General features: G+C 52.2%; 1 protein-coding gene across 2 annotated transcripts; it reads right to left on the reverse strand.

Annotated features, from left to right (window-relative positions):
• Nucleotides 1–284: 284 nt before the first annotated feature.
• Nucleotides 285–18,266, reverse strand: LOC105490545 (pseudouridine synthase 1). Of its 2 annotated transcripts, none has more exons than XM_071070770.1 (6): nucleotides 18,248–18,266; nucleotides 17,350–17,578; nucleotides 14,930–15,067; nucleotides 7,404–7,506; nucleotides 2,180–2,871; nucleotides 285–642 (listed from the first exon to the last, which is right to left on the reverse strand). In XM_071070770.1, the coding sequence occupies exons 2-6, from the start codon at nucleotides 17,566–17,568 to the stop codon at nucleotides 595–597; spliced, it is 1,200 nt and encodes a 399-aa protein (XP_070926871.1). In that variant the 5' UTR covers nucleotides 17,569–17,578; nucleotides 18,248–18,266; the 3' UTR covers nucleotides 285–594. The 2 variants fall into 2 exon arrangements, with proteins under 2 accessions (XP_070926871.1, XP_011754598.1); XM_011756296.3 differs by having other exon boundaries at nucleotides 17,689–18,264.
• Nucleotides 18,267–18,744: the final 478 nt, after the last annotated feature.

Below are 18,744 nucleotides of genomic sequence, written 5' to 3' on the forward strand. Positions count from 1 at the left end.
GGCAATCCTCCCACCTCAGCCTCCTGAGCAGCTGAACTACAGGGCACGCCGCCATGCCCAGTTAATTTTTTGCAGAGATGCGGTTTCACCATTTTACCCAGGCTGGTCTGGAACTCCTGTACTCAAGCGATCTGCCCACCTCAGCCACCCAAAGTGCTGGGATTACAGGCTGAGCAACCTCCCGGGCCTGCCTCAGGCCTGTTCTCAACAGGATAACATGCTCTGCTCATCTCTCTGAATGAAAAAAATGTAAAAAAAGACTAAGAAAAAGGCAAACGAAGGACTGACTAAGCAAAATTTGTACTTGTTTAATAAGAAAATCACTTCTTTAAAAAAATAGTTATTTACATGCTGAGGTTCATCTGTGCAATGCAAGAGCTGAAAATAGATTCGAGAAAGGCTGTTCCTACAAGGAAAGGTCCTGAGGTTACAACGCCAGGCCACATCTGCCAGGCAGCCCTGAGAAACCATGGTTCTCATGGCTGGGAAAACATGGCTGCAGCGATCCCAGCTTCTTGCTGCCCACAGGGATGGCACGCCTGGGCACACACTGTGAGCTGCTCAGAGGCACTCTGGTGGGCAGCTCCCACCGCCTCAGTCGGTGTCTCCGTCCCCTTCGCTGCCTCCCAGGGGACTGGGCACCTGCAGAAGAAGAGCACATGGAGAATGAGAGGCAAGCACTCTCCCCACTGCTCCTGAATGCCCGGAGGTGCCCATGACAGGCTCGGCACAGAAGCCCTGCCCCCACCATTCCCTCATCGGGGCAGAGGCTGGCGTTTGTTCTCGGTCATCTCTTAACCGGGTCAGGAACCTGCGCAGGGAAAGGCAAGGGCTGGGGACACTAGAGGGGCCTTTGTTGGGCTCCTTCACATTCTCACAGGCTGCACTGACCACAGCAGAAAATAAAATGGAGCCATTTGGAAACTCAACAAATGCAGGTGCCTCGGGGGTATATATGCCTGTCATCAGTGGTGTCAACAGCAATCCACTGGCCCAGGCCAAATTGGCACCTGCACTGTATTTAGCCTGCACTGGGCTTGGGAAAAATTAACTACCAGCACTTAAAAAGGGGAAGATTTCCCATACCAGTGTGCAACGCTGGTTTCCCTCGACAACATTTAAGCATGCGGTCACTGTCACATTCCAACATGGCCACCACCAGCTGCCACTGAGCCACGAGTATCCCCTTCAGATGAAACGAGGGCTCCTGGCCACCGCTGGCCCCCTACTCCCTGCCGTCCCCGGACTGGGGGCCTCTCACTGCCCCATCTATAGGACGGCTCGCCAGGTGCCTGGCCCCTCGCCTGCCCACCCTACCTCCCTGGGGCCTGCACACACTGAATTTGCCACCCAGGTATGCAGGAAGGACTCTGTTTTCACAGATACCGGGACACGAAGAATCTCCCTGAGCCCTGCCTGGGATATCACCCTTTGAAACCTCACTGGGCCACCATGAAAGAACTCAGGCTGGCCGACCGCGGCGGCTCACACCTGGAATCCCGGCACTTTGGGAGGCTGAGGAGGGCGGATCACAAGGTCAGGAGTTCAAGACCATCCTGACTAACACAGTGAAACCCCATCTCTACTGAAAATACAAAAAATTAGCCGGGAGTGCTGGTGGGCACCTGTAGTCCCAGCTACTAGGGAGGCTGAGGCAGGAGAATGATGTGAACCCAGGAGGCAGGGCTTGCAGTGAGCCAAGATCGCACCACTGCGCTCCAGCCTGGGCAACAGAGCGAGACTCTGTGTCAAAAAAAAAAAAAAAAAAAGAAAGAACTCGGGTTTTGGGGACATCTCTCACCCCAGAGCAGAGAACTGAGAATGACAATTTCATTCACTTAGCTTTTAGCTCCTGCACGTACAATCCCGTGTGTTCCAGTTCTAAGCTACAGTCCGCAGCTGTCTAGCCGCTGATTACGCTCCGTGCCAGGTCCATAGTAGGCGTGCCGGCAGCAAGCCTGACCCGGGGTGGCCCTCCCAGAGTCGAAAAGCACCTGGTGGAGCAAGTGGGTGGCGCAGGCAGGCAGACAAGGAACACCTCAAGACTGCCTGGCCCTGCTCCTGCAGCTGCTGTGTGGCCTTGGGGGAAGTGACACACTTCTCTGTGCCTGGGCTCCCTCCTCTGTACAATGGGAACAATGTGGGCCTGTGCTGAGCACTGCTGGGACTGTGCCCCTACCTTGGCGCCTGTGCCAGCTGCCGTGAGAGCGGTGGCACTGAAGTTGTGGACGGGCAGGGTGCTCAGCCACTGGGCCATGGAGCGTTCATCTCGCTCAGTGCCGATGATGGTGGGGTAGATGTGCTCCTCCTTGAAGGCTGCGACCTTGCCCTCCTCCTGCACCCAGTCCAGCGGCTCATGCAGCCCATCGTTGCCAAAGCGCTGGTTGTACTTCTCGAAGTGCACCCTCTCCAGGACCAGGCCAAGTCCCGGCGCCTTGGGCACGTCCACCTTCTCTGTGCCCCAGCTGCGTTCCAGCACACTCTCAGGGGCATAACCCTTCACAATGGCCACCACCAGGCCAACCATCTTCCGGATCTGATGCATCATGAAGCTCTGGCCCTTCACCCTGATCACTGCGAACTCCAGGCCCTCCCGCACAAAGGGTTCCTCGCAGTACATCTCCAGGATGTAGCGGCGGGCGCTGGGCTCCTGTGGCCCCTTCTGCGAGGTGAAATTGTGGAAGTTGTGCGTGCCCTTGTAGCAGGCCAGGAGCCTGTTGACCTGCTGCAGCGTCTCGGCGCTCAGGCGGTAGGTCTCATCCTGCACGTCCCGGTCCTTGTGCGCAAAGGCAAACGTGGGCAGCAGGTAGCAATAGGTCCTGGCATCACATCTGTTCTTGGAGTTAAACCCGCCTGTGACCCGCTTCAGTCCTAGGAGAGAGGTGACCAGTGAGGAGAGAGGCAGGTGAGAAGTGCCTGAGCACAGCGTGAGCCCCAGCGTCTCCTCACCCAGAGCACCAACCAAGCTCCAGCAAGCATCGGCTTCTCTGGGGAGGGGACAGCCACAGGTTGGGGAACAGGCACAGGAGGACAGTGGACACAAGGGACAGGTGCAGTGCTCTATAAAGTGACTGAATTTACAACCATTTATTGTAATTTTCCAATAGCGAGAAGATATAAAACGTCTCCAATACAAAGAAATGATAAATGCTTGGAGTGATGGATCTATTTATGCTAATTGCCCTATTTGATCATTACACATGACTGGAAATATCACACATTATTGTACATAAGTGTGTATAATTATTATGCATGAATTTAAAATAATAAAAGCAGCTAGGCACGGTGCAGTGGCTCATGCCTGTAATCCCAGCACTTTGGGAGGCCAAGGCGGGTGGATCACTAGGTCAGGAGTTTGAGACCAGCCTGGGCAACATGGCAAAACCCCGTCTCTATTAAAAATACAAAAATTAGCCAGGCATGGTGGCGGGCACCTGTAATCCCAGCTACTCGGGAGGCTGAGGCAGGAGAATTGCTTGCACCCATGAGGAGGAGGTTGCAGTGAGCTGAGATCGTGCCACTGCACTCCAGCCTGTGCGTCAGAGCGAGACTCTGTCTCAAAAAATAATTAACAATACGCCAGGAGCGGTGGCTCACGCCTGTAATCCCAGCACTTCGGGAGTCTGAGGTGGGCGGATCACGAGGTCAGGAGATCAAGACCACCCTGGCTAACAGGGTGAAACTCCATCTCTACTAAAAATACAGAAAATTAGCCAGGCGTGGTGGCAGGTGCCTGTAGTCCCAGCTACTCAGGAGGCTGAGGCAGGAGAATGGTGTGAACCCGGGAGATGGAGCTTGCAGTGAGCTGAGACCATACCACTGCACTCCAGCCTGGGCAACAGAGTGAGACTCCATCAAAAAATAATAATAATAATAATAAAAGCAAAAAAAAAAAAATTGTTAAAACAAAGGAATTGGGCTTTTGTGCACTAAACTCTAAATCTGTAGCATACTTAATCTCGGAATTAAACACATATCCAAACAACAAAAACAAAGGGTGTGTTAAAACCCAGTGCTGGCAAAGGATCCAGTGTGAACTGGCGCAGCCCACCTGGAATGAAACCCCAGATGTAGGGGAAGGGTGTAACCCCAGCTCAGAAGTCGCGTGAATTCTACAGACAAGGCCATACAGGCAGCACTGTTTGCAACAACAAAAAACACTGGAAACCACCTTAGAATTCCAGCAACTGCAGGCTGACCTAATAAATGCCAGAATATTCGCAGGATAAAAAAGGATGCAGCCCCGCAGGCCAGGGACAAGTCTCCAAGAACTGAGGGCACGGCCCCTCCAAGATGCCTTGAGCGCTAGCAGCACCCCACAGGTGTTCAGTGAGTATTTGTTGAATATTGAATAAGCAAAAATTAAAGACAAATGAAGACCTGCATGCAGGGGGATCCAATCTGTTGAGGACATCTATGTTTAAATGGAAGAATTCTAGAAGAGTAACCCTCACTGAGGGCACCAACTTCAGGGGCTAGGAGGAGAAAGCCCTGCCTGGACTTGCCTCTGCTGGGCTGCACACCTCCTCCAGGAGCTTGCATTGTGGCTGAGACATGCAGGCCCCTCCGGCTGCTGGGATTCCACCTCACCTCAGGAGTCTGATTTTTTTTTTTTTTTTTTTTTTTTTTTGAGATGGAGTCTCACTCTGTTGCCCAAGCTGGAGTACAGTGATGCAGTCTCGGCTCACTGCAACCTCCGCCTCCCAAGTTTAAGTGATTCTCCTGTCTCAGCCTCCTGAGTAGCTGGGATTACAGGCACCTGCCACCACGCCCAGCTAACTTTTGTATTTTTAGTAGAGATGGGGTTTCACCATGTTGAACTCCTGACCTGGTGATCCACCCACCTCAGCCTCCCACAATGCTGGGATTACAGGTGTTGGATACCGCACCCAGCCAGGAGTCTGATTTAACACCCAACTATGGTTTCCCATTTACAAGGATTGGCCTGGGCCTTGTGACCTCACAAGCAGTGGGGTGCCTCCACACAGCCTGCCCGGCCCGGGTCGCTAGTCACATGGATCCCATGGGCGCTGGCACTGCATGCCTCGTGCTTTTGTCTCCAGTCATGTTTGTTTCTGAGTGACTTTTTTGGTTTTTTTTGGTTTTAAAGATTCCATTTCATAAACACTAAACATCACAAGGATGCGCTGCAAGCATAATTCTGGTTGTTCCAGACATAACTGCTAAGAAAGGCTGCAAAGTGCCGGCAGATGGCCACACTGCAGACTTGGGGAGGGCCCTGCTGGCCTGCACCGCGGCGTGTGGGTGACAGCGACTACCCAACAACTGCACAGATGTGGCACTGTTGAGCATGATAGGGATTAATCTACAGAATACTCAAGTATTTTCCATGCAAATGAATGGGAAGAGAACTCAAACGCAACTTTCAGAGGACTTATTCTATGGGAAGTTTCTCAGGAGGAAATTATCCTCAGAAGGCAAAGGAAGCCCAGCATAACAAAAATAAAACTATTGTCGGGTGTGGTGGCTCACGCCTGTAATCCCCAGCTGCTGGTAATCCCAGCACTTCAGGAGGTCAACGCAGGTGGATCACCTGAGGTCGAGAGTTCAAGACCAGCCTGACCAACATGGAGAAACCCTGTATTCACTAAAAAGACAAAATTAGCCGGGCGTGGTGGCACATGCTTGTAATCCCAGCTACTCGGGAGGCTGAGGCAGGAGAATCACTTGAACCTGGGAGGTGGAGGTTGTGGTGAGCCAAGATCATGCCACTGTACTCCAGCCTGGGCAACAAGAGCGAAACTCCATCTCAAAAAAAAAAAAAAAATTAATAAAAAATGAAACTATTGCTGGGTGCAGTGGCTCACGCCTATAATCCCAGCACTTTGGGAGGCCGAGGTGGGCGGATCACCTGAGGTCAGGAGTTTGAGACCAGACTGACCAACATGGTGAAACCCCATCTCTACTAAAAATACAAAAATTAGCCAGGTGTGGTGGTGGGCACCTGTAATCCCAGCTACTGGGAAGGCCAAGGTGGGAGAATCGCTTGAACCCAGGAGGCAGGTGGAGGTTGCAGTGAGCCGAGATCACACCACTGCATTCCAGCCTGGGCAACAGAACAAGACTCCATCACAAAAAAGTAAAAATAAAAACTTAACAGTGGGTAAAATCAACAGGGATTACTGAATCCTATTTATGACTCATACATAAATGTTCACAGTGGCTTTACTTCTAACAGCCCAAAACTGGAAATCACCCAGTGTCATCAGCAGGTTGTGTATAAACAATCCGTGATACATCGCAGAACGGAACACCCGCAGCGATGAGAAGGAACAGACTGCTGACATACACAACAGCATGGATGAATCTTAAAATAGTCAGGCTGTGGGCCGGGCACAGCAGCTCACGCCTGTAATCCCAACACTTTGGAAGACTGAGGCAGGTAGACTGATTGAGCCTAGGAGTTTGAGACCAGCCTGGGCAACATGGCGAAACCCCATCTCTACCAAAAAAATTAAAATTTAGCCGGCTGTGGTGGCATGTGCTTGCAGGCTGAGGCGGGAGGATCGCATGAGCCCAGGTGGTCAATGCTACAGTGAACTGTGATCGCAACTCCAGCCTGGGCTATAGAACAAGACCCTGTCTCCCTGTCTCAAAAAAACACCTTTCTCCAAGCAGACCAGTCAGGTAAACAACAGTTCTGTTTTCTTGGGATTACACCAAAACAAAAAGGAAAAGAAAACAGAGCAAGATGATAGATTCACACCCAGCCACACCTATCAATACATTCAATATAAGTGGCTTCTGGGAGGCCAAGGCAGGAGGATCCCTTGAGCCCAGGAGTTCAAGACCAGCCTGGGCAACAAAATGAGACCCCATCTCTACAAACTCAAAAATTAAGCGTGGTGGCACACACTTGTAGTTCCAGTTACTGAGGAGGCTGAGGACCACTTGAACCTGGGAGGCGGAGGCTGCAGTGAGCCATGATCACACCACTGGACTCCAGCCTGGGTGACAGAGTGAGACTCTCAAAAAACAAACAGAATAAATGAATCAATGAAGGAATCAATGTATGTACGTTAAGTTACCTGTACCTGCCACTTAAAAGGCAGAGAGTTCCATTTTAAGAAGGCCTAAAAATTCCATTTATCAGTACTGCCATAAAAGGGAACAACTGTTCATTTTAACCACAAATTTGGATTTTCACATCCAGTGTTTGATAAAAACAAGGCACCCGTGTGGCCACAAGCACTGCAAATGAGAAGCCTTCTACTCATGTCTAGTTGCTCCTGTTTCTGAAGAAGGTCAGAACCAGCTGCAAGGCAACTCTGACTACACTTCTGCATCAGTGACAGGTGGAAAAGGCAAGAGCATGCATAGCCTCGTGTCTCTGCAAGACCATCTACAACCAGGCGTGTGGCCGCCAGCACTGCAAGACTTACCCAGGATCCGAATGTGAGAGGGAAGGTGGCTGTTGATCTTTTCTAGAATGTCGTCAATCAGCCACACCTTCAGGGATACCACCTGGCCGGCTGCGGACACACCCTGTAAAGAGAGCAGAACGGGGACGGAAGGTGGGTCTCTCAGGCCTTGCACACTGGTCTCTGAGACAGAAGGACGACGCGGACCTTGTGTTGTTTCACACATGAATTCTGCTGTTAGAAACGCATCTGGAGGGAATCATCCGATATAAAAATAAAGCTCTATCTGCCAACGGAGTGTGTGCAGGAGCACTTATAAAATAAACTATTACAAATGAATTCAAAGCCCAAGAGAAAACATTAAATGAGGGAGCATAAATATGACTCTGTGCAGACAGAAAGCAAAGTCCCACATAAGATGACCCCCACCCAGGCGCAGTGGCTCACGCCTGTAATCCCAGCACTTTGGGAGGCTGAGGCAAGCAGATCATCTGAGGTCAGGAGTTTGAGACCAGCCTGGCCAACACGGTGAAACCTGATCTCTACTAAACATACAAAAAATTAGCAGGGTTTTGTAGCGTGCACCTGTAGTCCCAGCTACTCAGGAGGCTGAGGCGGGAGAATCACTTCAGCCTGGGAGGTTGGAGGTTGCAATGAGCCAAGATCCTGCCACTGCACTCCAGCCTGGGTGACAGAGTCAGATTCTACCTCAAAAAAAAAAAAAAAAGATATGACTCCCAAGGATTGGGGAAAAGAGAAAACACAACTTAGAACCAAGGGCAGAGTGAGGAGGTGGTCCCCACTGGAGTCAGAACAGCAGTGGCCCTGGGGGACAGGCAGTGGGTACACAGGTGGGTACACAGGTGAAAACTGATGAAGCTTATGCTTAAGACTAGCACGCTTTACTGTTGTATATTATACCTCTTTTTTAAAGTAAGTTTCTATAGATTTTTTGTTGGGTTCTTTTTGAGACAAGGTTTGGTCTGTCACCCAGGTTGGAATGCAGTGTTGCCATCTTGGCTCACAGCAACCTCGACCTCCCAGGTTCGAGCAATCCTCCCACCCCAGCCTCCCAAGTAGCTGAGACTACAGGCAGGCACCACAATGTCTGGAGAATTTTTTACATTTTTTTGTAGAGACAGTGTCTTGCTATGTTGCCCAGACTGGTCTGGAACTCCTGTCCTCAAGTGATCCTCCCACCTCAGTCTCACAAAGTGCTGGGATTACAGGCGTGAGCAACCATGCCGAGCCAAGGAGATCGCTTCCGATTAAAGGAAGCTCTAGAGACATGATAACTGAATGCCAATAATGATCCTAGATTAGATCCCCGACCAATTAACAAAAATAAAAGGCATGCCACAAAGAAGCTGAAGAAAAAGAAAACAGAAAAGACAGTTTCCAACTTTAGACATGTCAGACGGTGGTACTCTATCAATGCTGAATTTCACACGCGTAATAATTTATAGTGTGAGGTTGCTGAAGGATGTCACAGTCCCTAGGAGACTCATGTTAAGATGTTTCAGGGTAAAGGGTGATGATGTCTGCAACTTACTCTCAAATGGTTCCATTTTAAGATACAAAAGGCCAGGTACGGCTGGGCGCGGTGGCTCACGCCTGTAATCCCAGCACTTTGGGAGGCAGAGACGGGCAGATCACGAGGTCAGGAGATCGAGACCATCCTGGCTAACACGGTGAAACCCCGTCTCTACTAAAAAATACAAAAAACTAGCCGGGCGAGGTGGCGGGCGCCTGTAGTCCCAGCTACTCGGGAGGCTGAGGCAGGAGAATGGCGTGAACCCGGGAGGCGGAGCTTGCAGTGAGCTGAGATCCGGCCACTGCACTCCAGCCTGGGCGACAGAGCGAGACTCCGTCTCAAAAAAAAAAAAAAGAAGACTTTTATGAAGGTATGAAATTTTCAAAATAAAAAGTTGGAGAGTAAAACTGTTGAGATGTTCCACTGGCCAGACCCACACATGGAACGTGACAGAAGGAAACGAGCTGTTCTGAAACAAGATGACTTTAGGTAAATACACAACAGATTTCAAAGACTTAGCGCCAAAAAAGGGAAAGAAAATACATCTCATTGCCAAACACTTTGTACTGACAAGAAGTTGAAGTGAGAATATCGGAGACATCCTGGGGGGGTAGGGACAACAGCAGAGGGACACCCGGTATCTCTGGGATGGCCTATGTCTGGCTGTGGTGATGGCTGCACAGCTCTGTGAATATACTGGAACCACTGAACTGTATACGTTCTTCTTCTTTTTTTTTTTTTGCCAGGCTGGAGCTCAGTGATGCAATCTCGACTCACTGCCACCTTCGTCTTCTGTGTTCAAGAGATTCTCATGCCTCAGCCTCGCAAGTAGCTGGGATTACAGGTGTGACTCACCACGCCTGGCTAATTTTTGTATCTTTAGTAGAGATGGGATTTTGTCATGTTGGCCAGGCTGGTCTCGAACTCCCGGCCTCAAGTGATCCGTCCACTTTGGCCTCCCAAAGTACTGGGATTACAGGTGTGAGCCACCACACCCAGCTTGAACCGTACACTTTCTTTTAGGTTTTTTCGTTTTGTTTTCAGATGAAGTTTCACTCTTGTTGCTCAGGCTGGAATATAATGGCACGATCTCAGCTCACTGCAACCTCCACCTCTCGGATTCAAACGATTCTCCTGCCTCAGCCTCCTGAGTAGCTGGGATTACAGGCATGTGCCACCACACCTGGCTAATTTTTGTATTTTTAGTAGAGACGGGGTTTTACCATATTGACCAGGCTGGTCTCGAACTCCTGAACTCAGGTGATCCACCCGCCTTGGCCTCCCAGAGTGCTGGGATTACAGGCATGTGCCACCACACCTGGGTAATTTTTGTATTTTTAGTAGAGACGGGGTTTTACCATATTGACCAGGCTGGTCTCGAACTCCTGAACTCAGGTGATCCACCCGCCTTGGCCTCCCAGAGTGCTGGGATTACAGGCATGTGCCACCACACCTGGGTAATTTTTGTATTTTTAGTAGAGACGGGGTTTTACCATATTGACCAGGCTGGTCTCGAACTCCTGAACTCAGGTGATCCACCCGCCTTGGCCTCCCAGAGTGCTGGGATTACAGGCGTGAGCCACCACGCCTGGCCTGAACTGTACACTTTCAATGGGTCAACTGTATAAGAGTGAATTCTATTTCTTTTTTTGCTATTTTTTTTGAGATGGAGTCTCACTCTGTCACCTAGGCTGGAGTGCACCATCTTGGCTCACTGCAACCTCCGCCTCCCAGGTTCACACAATTCTCCTGCCTCGGCCTCCTGAGTAGTTGGGATTACAGGCACCCACCACCACACCCGGCTAATTTTGTATTTTTAGTAGAGACATGGTTTCTCCATGTTGGCCAGGCTGGTCTCAAATTCCTGACCTCAAGTGATCCACCCGCCTCAGACTCCCAAAGGCTGGGATTACAGGCATGAGCCACCGCGCCCGGCCAAGAGTGAATTATATTTCAATAAAGCTATTTTTAAAATCTGAAACAAAAACAAAATGTTAAACAGCAGAAATACACACGCACACAAAAAAATAATAGGCCGGGCATGGCGGCTCACACCTGCTATCCCAGCACTTTGGGAGGCCGAGGAGGGCGGATCACCTGAGGTCAGGAGTTCGAGACCAGCCTGATCAACATGGAGAAACCCCATCTCTACTAAAAATACAAAATTAGCCAGGCTTGTTGGCACATGCCTGTAGTCCCAGCTATTTGGGAGGCTGAGGCAGAAGAATGGCTTGAACCCCGGAGGTGGAGGTTGCGGTGAGCTGAGATCCCGCCATTGCACTTCAGCCTGGGCAACAAGAGTGAAACTGTCTCGGCCGGGCGCGGTGGCTCACGCCTGTAATCCCAGCACTTTGGGAGGCCGAGGCGGGCGGATCACAAGGTCAGGAGATCGAGACCACGGTGAAACCACGTCTCTACTAAAAATACAAAAAATTAGCCGGGCGCGGTTGTGGGCGCCTGTAGTCCCAGCTACTCGGGAGGCTGAGGCAGGAGAATGGCGTGAACCCGGGAGGCGGAGCTTGCAGTGAGCCGAGATCGCGCCACTGCACTCCAGCCTGGGCTGGGTGACAGAGCGAGACTCCGTCTCAAAAAAAAAAAAAAAAAAAGAGTGAAACTGTCTCAAAAATAAATAAACAAATAAATAATAAAAATTGTAAGATGTTACTGTTTTCACCCGAAGGGCAGGGCACTCGGGTGCGACCACATCGGCCTCATGGATCTACTTCTGCAGGTTTTCCAACTGCAAGTGAGAAAACATATTAGAACGAAACTCTCTCTCTAATAACAGCAGAACTAAAAATAAATACAAGGACCCTATTTTGAAATGCTCTCTTCATCAGCTTGAACAAATTGTTACTTTCTTCTTCCCTAAAAACAATCAGAGAGCTGTAAATGGAGAATCAAAAAGAAAATGGAAATAGTAAGACCCACAGAACTCTCTACCTTGGGCCATCAAATGCATCACCCACTAGGAGCGAACTTGTGGGTCCCTCTTGTGCTCTCCCCTCTACACGATGGCTCCAGCATACGTCCATGGATCCCCAGGGACCTGTGTGCCTTTGAAACTAGGTGTTTGTGGGAACAAGAGCCATAGCTTTATTCAGATTCCTGGGGATCCTGACCGGCAAAAAGTTATGTCTCTGAGAGACCCTCAATGCCCTCAGGCAGCCTGAGAGCCATGTTAGAGCCAGATACTCTGACAGGCAAGGATGACACGTATCACATTCACTGATGCCTTCTACATGCTACAGAAAAGCTATCTGTTTTCTCCAGCTGTGCTGTCCCTGTCTGCCAAATGTTGGGCTGCGGGCGGCAAGCCACCCAGGTGCCGAGGCGAGAGACTGAAGGCACGAGCTGTTCCAGTATAATAAAGAAAATAATTAGAATAAGAAAAGTTATACTAGAAATAGGATACAGGGCTGGGCGCGGTGGCTCAAGCCTGTAATCCCAGCACTTTGGGAGGCCGAGGCGGGCAGATCACGAGGTCAGGAGATCGAGACCATCCTGGCTAACACGGTGAAACCCCGTCTCTACTAAAAAATACGAAAAAACTAGCCGGGCGAGGTGGCGGGCGCCTGTAATCCCAGCTACTCGGGAGGCTGAGGCAGGAGAATGGCGTAAACCCGGGAGGCGGAGCTTGCAGTGAGCTGAGATCCGGCCACTGCACTTCAGCCTGGGCTACAGAGCGAGACTCTGTCTCAAAAAAAAAAAAAAAAAAAATTAAAAAAGAAATAGGATACAGATATGATTATATATAATATCAATATTTGTAGTATTGTTCTTTATTATTATAGTAATCTCTGTTCTATAATTATAACCTAGGAAAAACCAGGCCATACAGAGTCAGGAGCTGAAGGGACACTGTGAGAGGTGACCAGAAGACAAGAGTGTGAGTCCTCGGTCACTCCCAGATAAGGGCTGCTTGGTCTAGTGGTAGCGCCAGTGCCTGGGAAGGCACCTGCTACTTAGCAGACCGAGAAAGGGAGTCTCCCTTCCCTGGGGCAGTCAGAGAACACTCTGCTCCACCACCTCTCGTGGGAGGCCTGACATGACCCAGGCCTGCCCGCAGTCATTCGGAGGCTTAAACGTCTCCTGTGGGGCTGTGCTTCAAAGGTCACACTCCTTGTCACTTTCATGTTCCGCCTGTACACCTGGCTCCTCCTTTTAAGTTCTTAGAAGATAACAGTAGCAGAATTAGTGAAAGCATTAACGTCTTTGATCTTTCTGACAAGCGCATAGAAGAAATGCTGATGTATGCTGTCCCCCTCTCCGCCTCAGCTACCACAAAGGGAAAGACCCCCGTCCCGTGGACACATCACTCGTGTGCCCTTATCCATCACTTGAGACGACTCATACCCCTTACCCTGCCCCCTTGCCTTGTATATAATAAACAGCAGTGCACCAGGCATTCAGGACCACCACCAGACTCCACACACTGGTGGCAGTGGTCCCCTGGGCCCAGCTGTCCTTCCTTCTATCTCTCTGTCTCATGTCTTTATTTTTCTACGATCTCTCGTCTCTGCACACGAAAGAAAACCCACAGGCCCTGTAGGGCTGGACCCTACACTGGGTCCCTCCTTAAAGACATCTCCATTCCCTGTGGCGGGCCACTCTGCCCACATCCAATCCCATGGTTCAGTTCCAAGCACAGCAATGTGGCGTCACAGGACCACTTGGCATGTGCTGCCACACAGCCAGCAGCAGCGTCCGGGGTGGATGTGCAAACCCATCGGAAACGGGAACTCAGCCTTGTGGTTCTGAAGGGTCAGTGCTGGGTCACCAGCCCCACGCAGCGGAGACCATGTAACGGGTCCAGGGTGGTGGAGATGTGATGAGTGTGGACTTAGCACACACACAAAAACAGTATTACATTTATCCCATGAAGAGATTTTTATATGGATTACACGCTGAAATAAGGATATCCTGAATATACTGAGTTTATAATACAGCGAATTATTTATTAATTTCAAGCCAGATGTGGTGGTTCATGCCTGTAAATCCCAGCACTTTGGGAAGCCAAAGTGGGAAAATCACCAGAGCCCAGGAGTTTGAGACCCCTGGGCAGCATAGCAAGACCTCATATTAAAAAAAAAAAAAATTTAGCCAGGCATGGTGGAGTGCCTGTCGTTCCGGTGAGATGGTTTGCTGTGTCCCTGCCAATTCTCGTGTTGCATGGTAATCCCCACATGTCTAGGGAAGACCTGGTGGGAGGTGACTGGATCATGCACACGGTTTCCCCCATGCTGTTCTCATAACCGAGAGTGAGTTCTCACAACATCTGGCAGTTTTATAAGGGGCTCTTCCCCTTACCCTCCTCACTCTCTCGCGCCTGCCACCACGATCTAAGTTTCCGGAGGCCTCCCCAGCTATGTGGCACTGAGTCAGTTAAACCTCTTTCTTTATAAATTGCCCAATCTTGGGCAGTTCTTTATAACAGCGTGAAAACAGACCAATTCACCCAGCTACTCGGGAAGCTGAAGCAGGAGGACTGCGTGAGCCCAGGAGTTTGAGACTGCAGTGAGCCCGGATCGTGCCACTGCACTCCAGCCTGGACAAGAGAATGAGACCCTGACTCTAAAAAAGGAAAGAAAAGAGAATGCTGCATCATACAAGTGTGGCTCTCTGCCTTCGGAGCCACACAATCACATTTGCCTCAGAGTGAGCCTGATTGGAGGGTCGAAGGCAGACGTTGCGGCTGCCCCTGGGCCACCTGCAGAAATGCATGTCCCTGAGAACAGAATCAACATAGGAATGTATGTCCCTGAGAACAGAATCAACACAAGAGAAAGCAAAGACCAGAGAGAACACAGAGCCCCGCTGGCAGGAAGCACCTAGATCCGGCTATACCTGAGCTGACCAGGCTCCTGGACATCTCACCTACGTAAGGTGTAGGCTAGTTTGATTTGCACATCATATGTGCTCAGAAGCAGCACACCAAGTCAGGACACTGAGCTGGAAAGTGGGCCGGGTGCTGCTCGGACCAGCCGGGAAGGGGCAGAAAAGGGTCACCCACCTTGTCTGTCCGGGCACAGCGCTGGAAGGACATTTTCCTCATGTCCTCGCCATGATTTTCAGGAATACAGCCTGACCGGACGAGGGCAGACACCAAGTCATCTTCAATTGTTTTGAATTGTGAGGACCCAACATTCCTCTGGAAAAAGGAGACAAAAACAGGTTTTATATTTTGCAGATGGGGGTCGCCATGTTGCCCAGGCTGGTCTCAAACTCCTGGTCTCGAGCGCTCCTCTGGCCTGAAGCGCTGAGATTACAAGTGTGAGCTGCCATGCTCACATGAAAACACTGTATTCTGCTCACTCGCCCTGAGCCCGGGCTGTTCCACACCAGGGGATGGGTAGCGTGGAATGGAATCAAAACGCAGGTTTGACTGAGCCTGTGTACACACCTACTTCCACAATCTGTCAGTTATGACGTCAGTGCCGTGGGTGCTACCTATACTTAAACAATATAACATCAGATATAAAGTAATCCATGGCCAGGCACAGTGGCTCATACCTGTAATCCCAGCACTTTGGGAGGCCAAGGCGGGTGGATCACCTGAGGTCAGGAGTTCGAGACTAGTCTAGCCCACATAGTGAAACCCTGTGTCTACTAAAAATACAAAAAGTAGCCAGGCGTGGTGGCGGGCTCCTGAGACAGGAGAAATCGCTTGAACCTGGGAAGTGGAAGCTGCAGTGAACCGATAGTGCACCATTGCACTCCAGCCTAGGCGACAGAAGAAAACGCTGTCTCAAAAAAATACAAATAAAAGTTAGTCAGGTATGCTTTTAATCCCAGCTACTCAAGAGGCTGAGACAGGAGAATCACTTGAATCTGGGAGGCAGAGATTGCAGTGCACAGTGGTTGGCTGGGCTCGGTAGTTCACCCCTGTAATTCCAGCACTTTGGGAAACGGAGGCAGGAGGATAATCTGAGATCAGGAGTTCAAGGCCAGCCTGACCAACATGGTGAAACCCCGTCTCTACTAAAAATAAAAAACTAGCCAGGCGTGGTGGCAGGCGCCTATAGTCCCAGGTACTCGGGAGGCTGAGGCACAAGAATCACTGGAACCCGGGAGGTGGAGGTTGCAGTGAGCCAAAATCCCACCACTGCACTCCAGCCTGGGCGACAGAGCAAGACTCTCTTTCCAAAAAAAAAAGCAATCCATTATTTGTAACTTTCGCCATAAAAGCTGTTACAACAACTGCCAAAGTTAAGCATTATTTTCTTAAACTTTTGTTTCAGTCAGACACTGCATGCACTGCACGAACTTCTGTGGATAAGCTTAAAGATGCTTAAAGAACACAGAACCAGGCAAAGCCACAGTGTTAATTACAAAAGAACAAAAGGAACGTCTACCTGAGGCCAGTCGCAGTGGCTCATGCCTGTAATCACAACACGGGGAGGCTGAGGCAGGAGGATGGCTTGAGCCCAGGAGTTCGAGAGCAGCCTGGGCAGCACAGCGAGCCCCCATTCCCATAAATAATAAGAAACTTAGCAAGACCCCATTTCTGTAAATTTTTAAAAAAAATTAGGCCGGACGCGGTGGCTCAAGCCTGTAATCCCAGCACTTTGGGAGGCCGAGGCAGGCGGATCACGAAGTCAGGAGATTGAGACCATCCTGGCTAACACGGTGAAACCCCGTCTCTACTAAAAATACAAAAAGAAGAAATTAGCCTGGCGTGGTGGCGGGCGCCTGTAGTCCCAGCTACTCTGGAGGCTGAGGCGGGAGAATGGCGTGAACCTGGGAAGCGGAGCTTGCAGTGAGCCGAGATCACGCCACTGGGGGCGACAAAGCGAGACTCCGTCTCAAAAAAAAAAAAAAAAAAAAAAGTGTTCGGGCCGTGAGGTCAAGGACACTTACAGTCCTCAATGCTTGGGAGGCTGAGGTAGGAGGATCTCTTGAGCCCAGAAGGTGGAGGCTGCAGCGAGCAGTGGATGCACCACTGCATTCCAGCCTGGGCCACAAAGGAAGACCATGCCTCAAAAAGAAAAAAAATACGCCTACCTGAATGCATCCACACCCTCTACTTTCCAGAAAAGGAAGTGGGCTGAGGAGAGAATCCTCACAACTTTAATACTTAGCTCTGTCCCTTTAACGCACACGAGGGCAGGCTCTTCTGAGCTGCAACGCGCTGTCCACTGTTCTCAGCAATGAGCGTCAGTACACCTAGCTCATCTTCACACCCTATTTAGCAGGTGCTGTCAGCACTCCCATCCTAAAGACGAGGACTCGAGCACACAGCAAGTGAATCCCGTCTCAGATCCCAGTGGTTAGCGGCAGGGCCGGGCCTGATGGAAGGCAGCAGCTCGCGTGCAGCAGGACCAGTGAAAGCTGCTTGGGCCTGCACCTAAACCCAGCCGGACCCACCGCTTCCACCGCGGCCGCACCCGCACCTAAGCCCCGCGGGACCCGCCGCTTCCCGGGCGGCCACACCTGCATGCCGTGGTAGCCCTTGCCCGAGTAGGCCATGAGCAGCACGATCTTGCGCTTGGGCAGCTTCCCGCGCCGCTCCTCGTCCCCATCGCTCTTGACCTTCTTCGCCGGATGCTCTCCGTCCTCCCAGACGCGGGCACCCCCGGCCCAGCAACTGCGGGACCTCCGATCCTGGGGGCGCGCGGATCCCGCGGGCGGTGGCTCCGCGTTCCCCGCCATGCGCGGCGAGCTGCGGAGAAGGGCAGCGTGAGCGGGGGTCCGGTCGGCACCGCGCGGGGTGGGGTCGGGTGGGCTGGGCTGGGCGGGCGTGGCGGGGTCGCCCGGCGTCGCGGTCATTACCAGGACGGACGCGGTCCCAGGCGCAGGGTCCACCGTCCGCAGGCTCCCAACAGCGCGCGAAGCTGGAGGCCCATGCGCAGGCTACCAGCGAACCCGACCCCGCCCTGACCCCCGAGCCCTGACCCCCAGGGTCCCAGCCCCGCCTCTGCCGACCCCTAACCTCTCGGACCCTGACGCTGCTGCCCTGTTCCTGCTGACCCCTGACCTCCGGGAACCCGGCGCCCCAACCCCTCTCTAGCTAACCTCTGACCTCTCGGACCCGCACACCCCAAGCCCGCTCCAGCTGGCCCCTGACCTCTCGGACCTTGATGCCCCAGCCTCGCTCCTGCTGACCCCTGACCCCTCGGGCCCCGCGCCCAAGCCCCGCCTCTGCTGTCCCCAGACCGCCCCGGGACCCTGACGGATAAACTCCAACGTCCCCTGACACCCAGGTTAACCTCTGACCTCCCCAGCCCCTTCACCTCCCTCCCCGCCCAGTGGGCTTTCCTCGGGAGTCGAAGAGACCCGGACCACCCGCGTCGGGACCAGAGAAGATAGCCTAGCGTCAGGCCCCACTCACTACGCGGCTGACTGAGCCGGAGCCGGACCACGTGGGCGAAGGCGGAAGTGGAACGAGCGGCTGGACGGCGGCCGAGCGGGGACAAAAATTCTTCCGGAGAAGTGGCGGGGCGGAGACAGGGATGAGGGGGATTTGCGGGGTGGGATGGGGGCGGAGATTAGGGTGTTGGGGGCGGGGATTTTGGGGTGTTGGGGGCGGGGATTGGGGGTGTCAGGGACGGGACACGAGGCCCTCCTGCATCCGGCACCGCGGCCGCGCGGCGAAACGTGTGAGCAGTGGTCGCGCCGCCACCGCCTCCTGGGTGCTGTCGCCCGCCCAGCGGAGCAGGGGAAACTCCGAGCCCACGCCGGCCCCGCTCCTCTCCGCCGCTGGGTCCCCTCCCATGGGCTCGGCCCCCAGACCCTCAGTGGCACCCACCCTGTGCGGCCCTCGTGTGGCCTCAGCCCCGCGCCCCGTCCCGGTTCCACAGACGCTGGGGCGCAGGGGAGGCTCCGCCC

Source organism: Macaca nemestrina, chromosome 10 (genome assembly GCF_043159975.1).
Source record: "Macaca nemestrina isolate mMacNem1 chromosome 10, mMacNem.hap1, whole genome shotgun sequence".
Taxonomy (NCBI): Eukaryota; Metazoa; Chordata; class Mammalia; order Primates; family Cercopithecidae; genus Macaca; species Macaca nemestrina.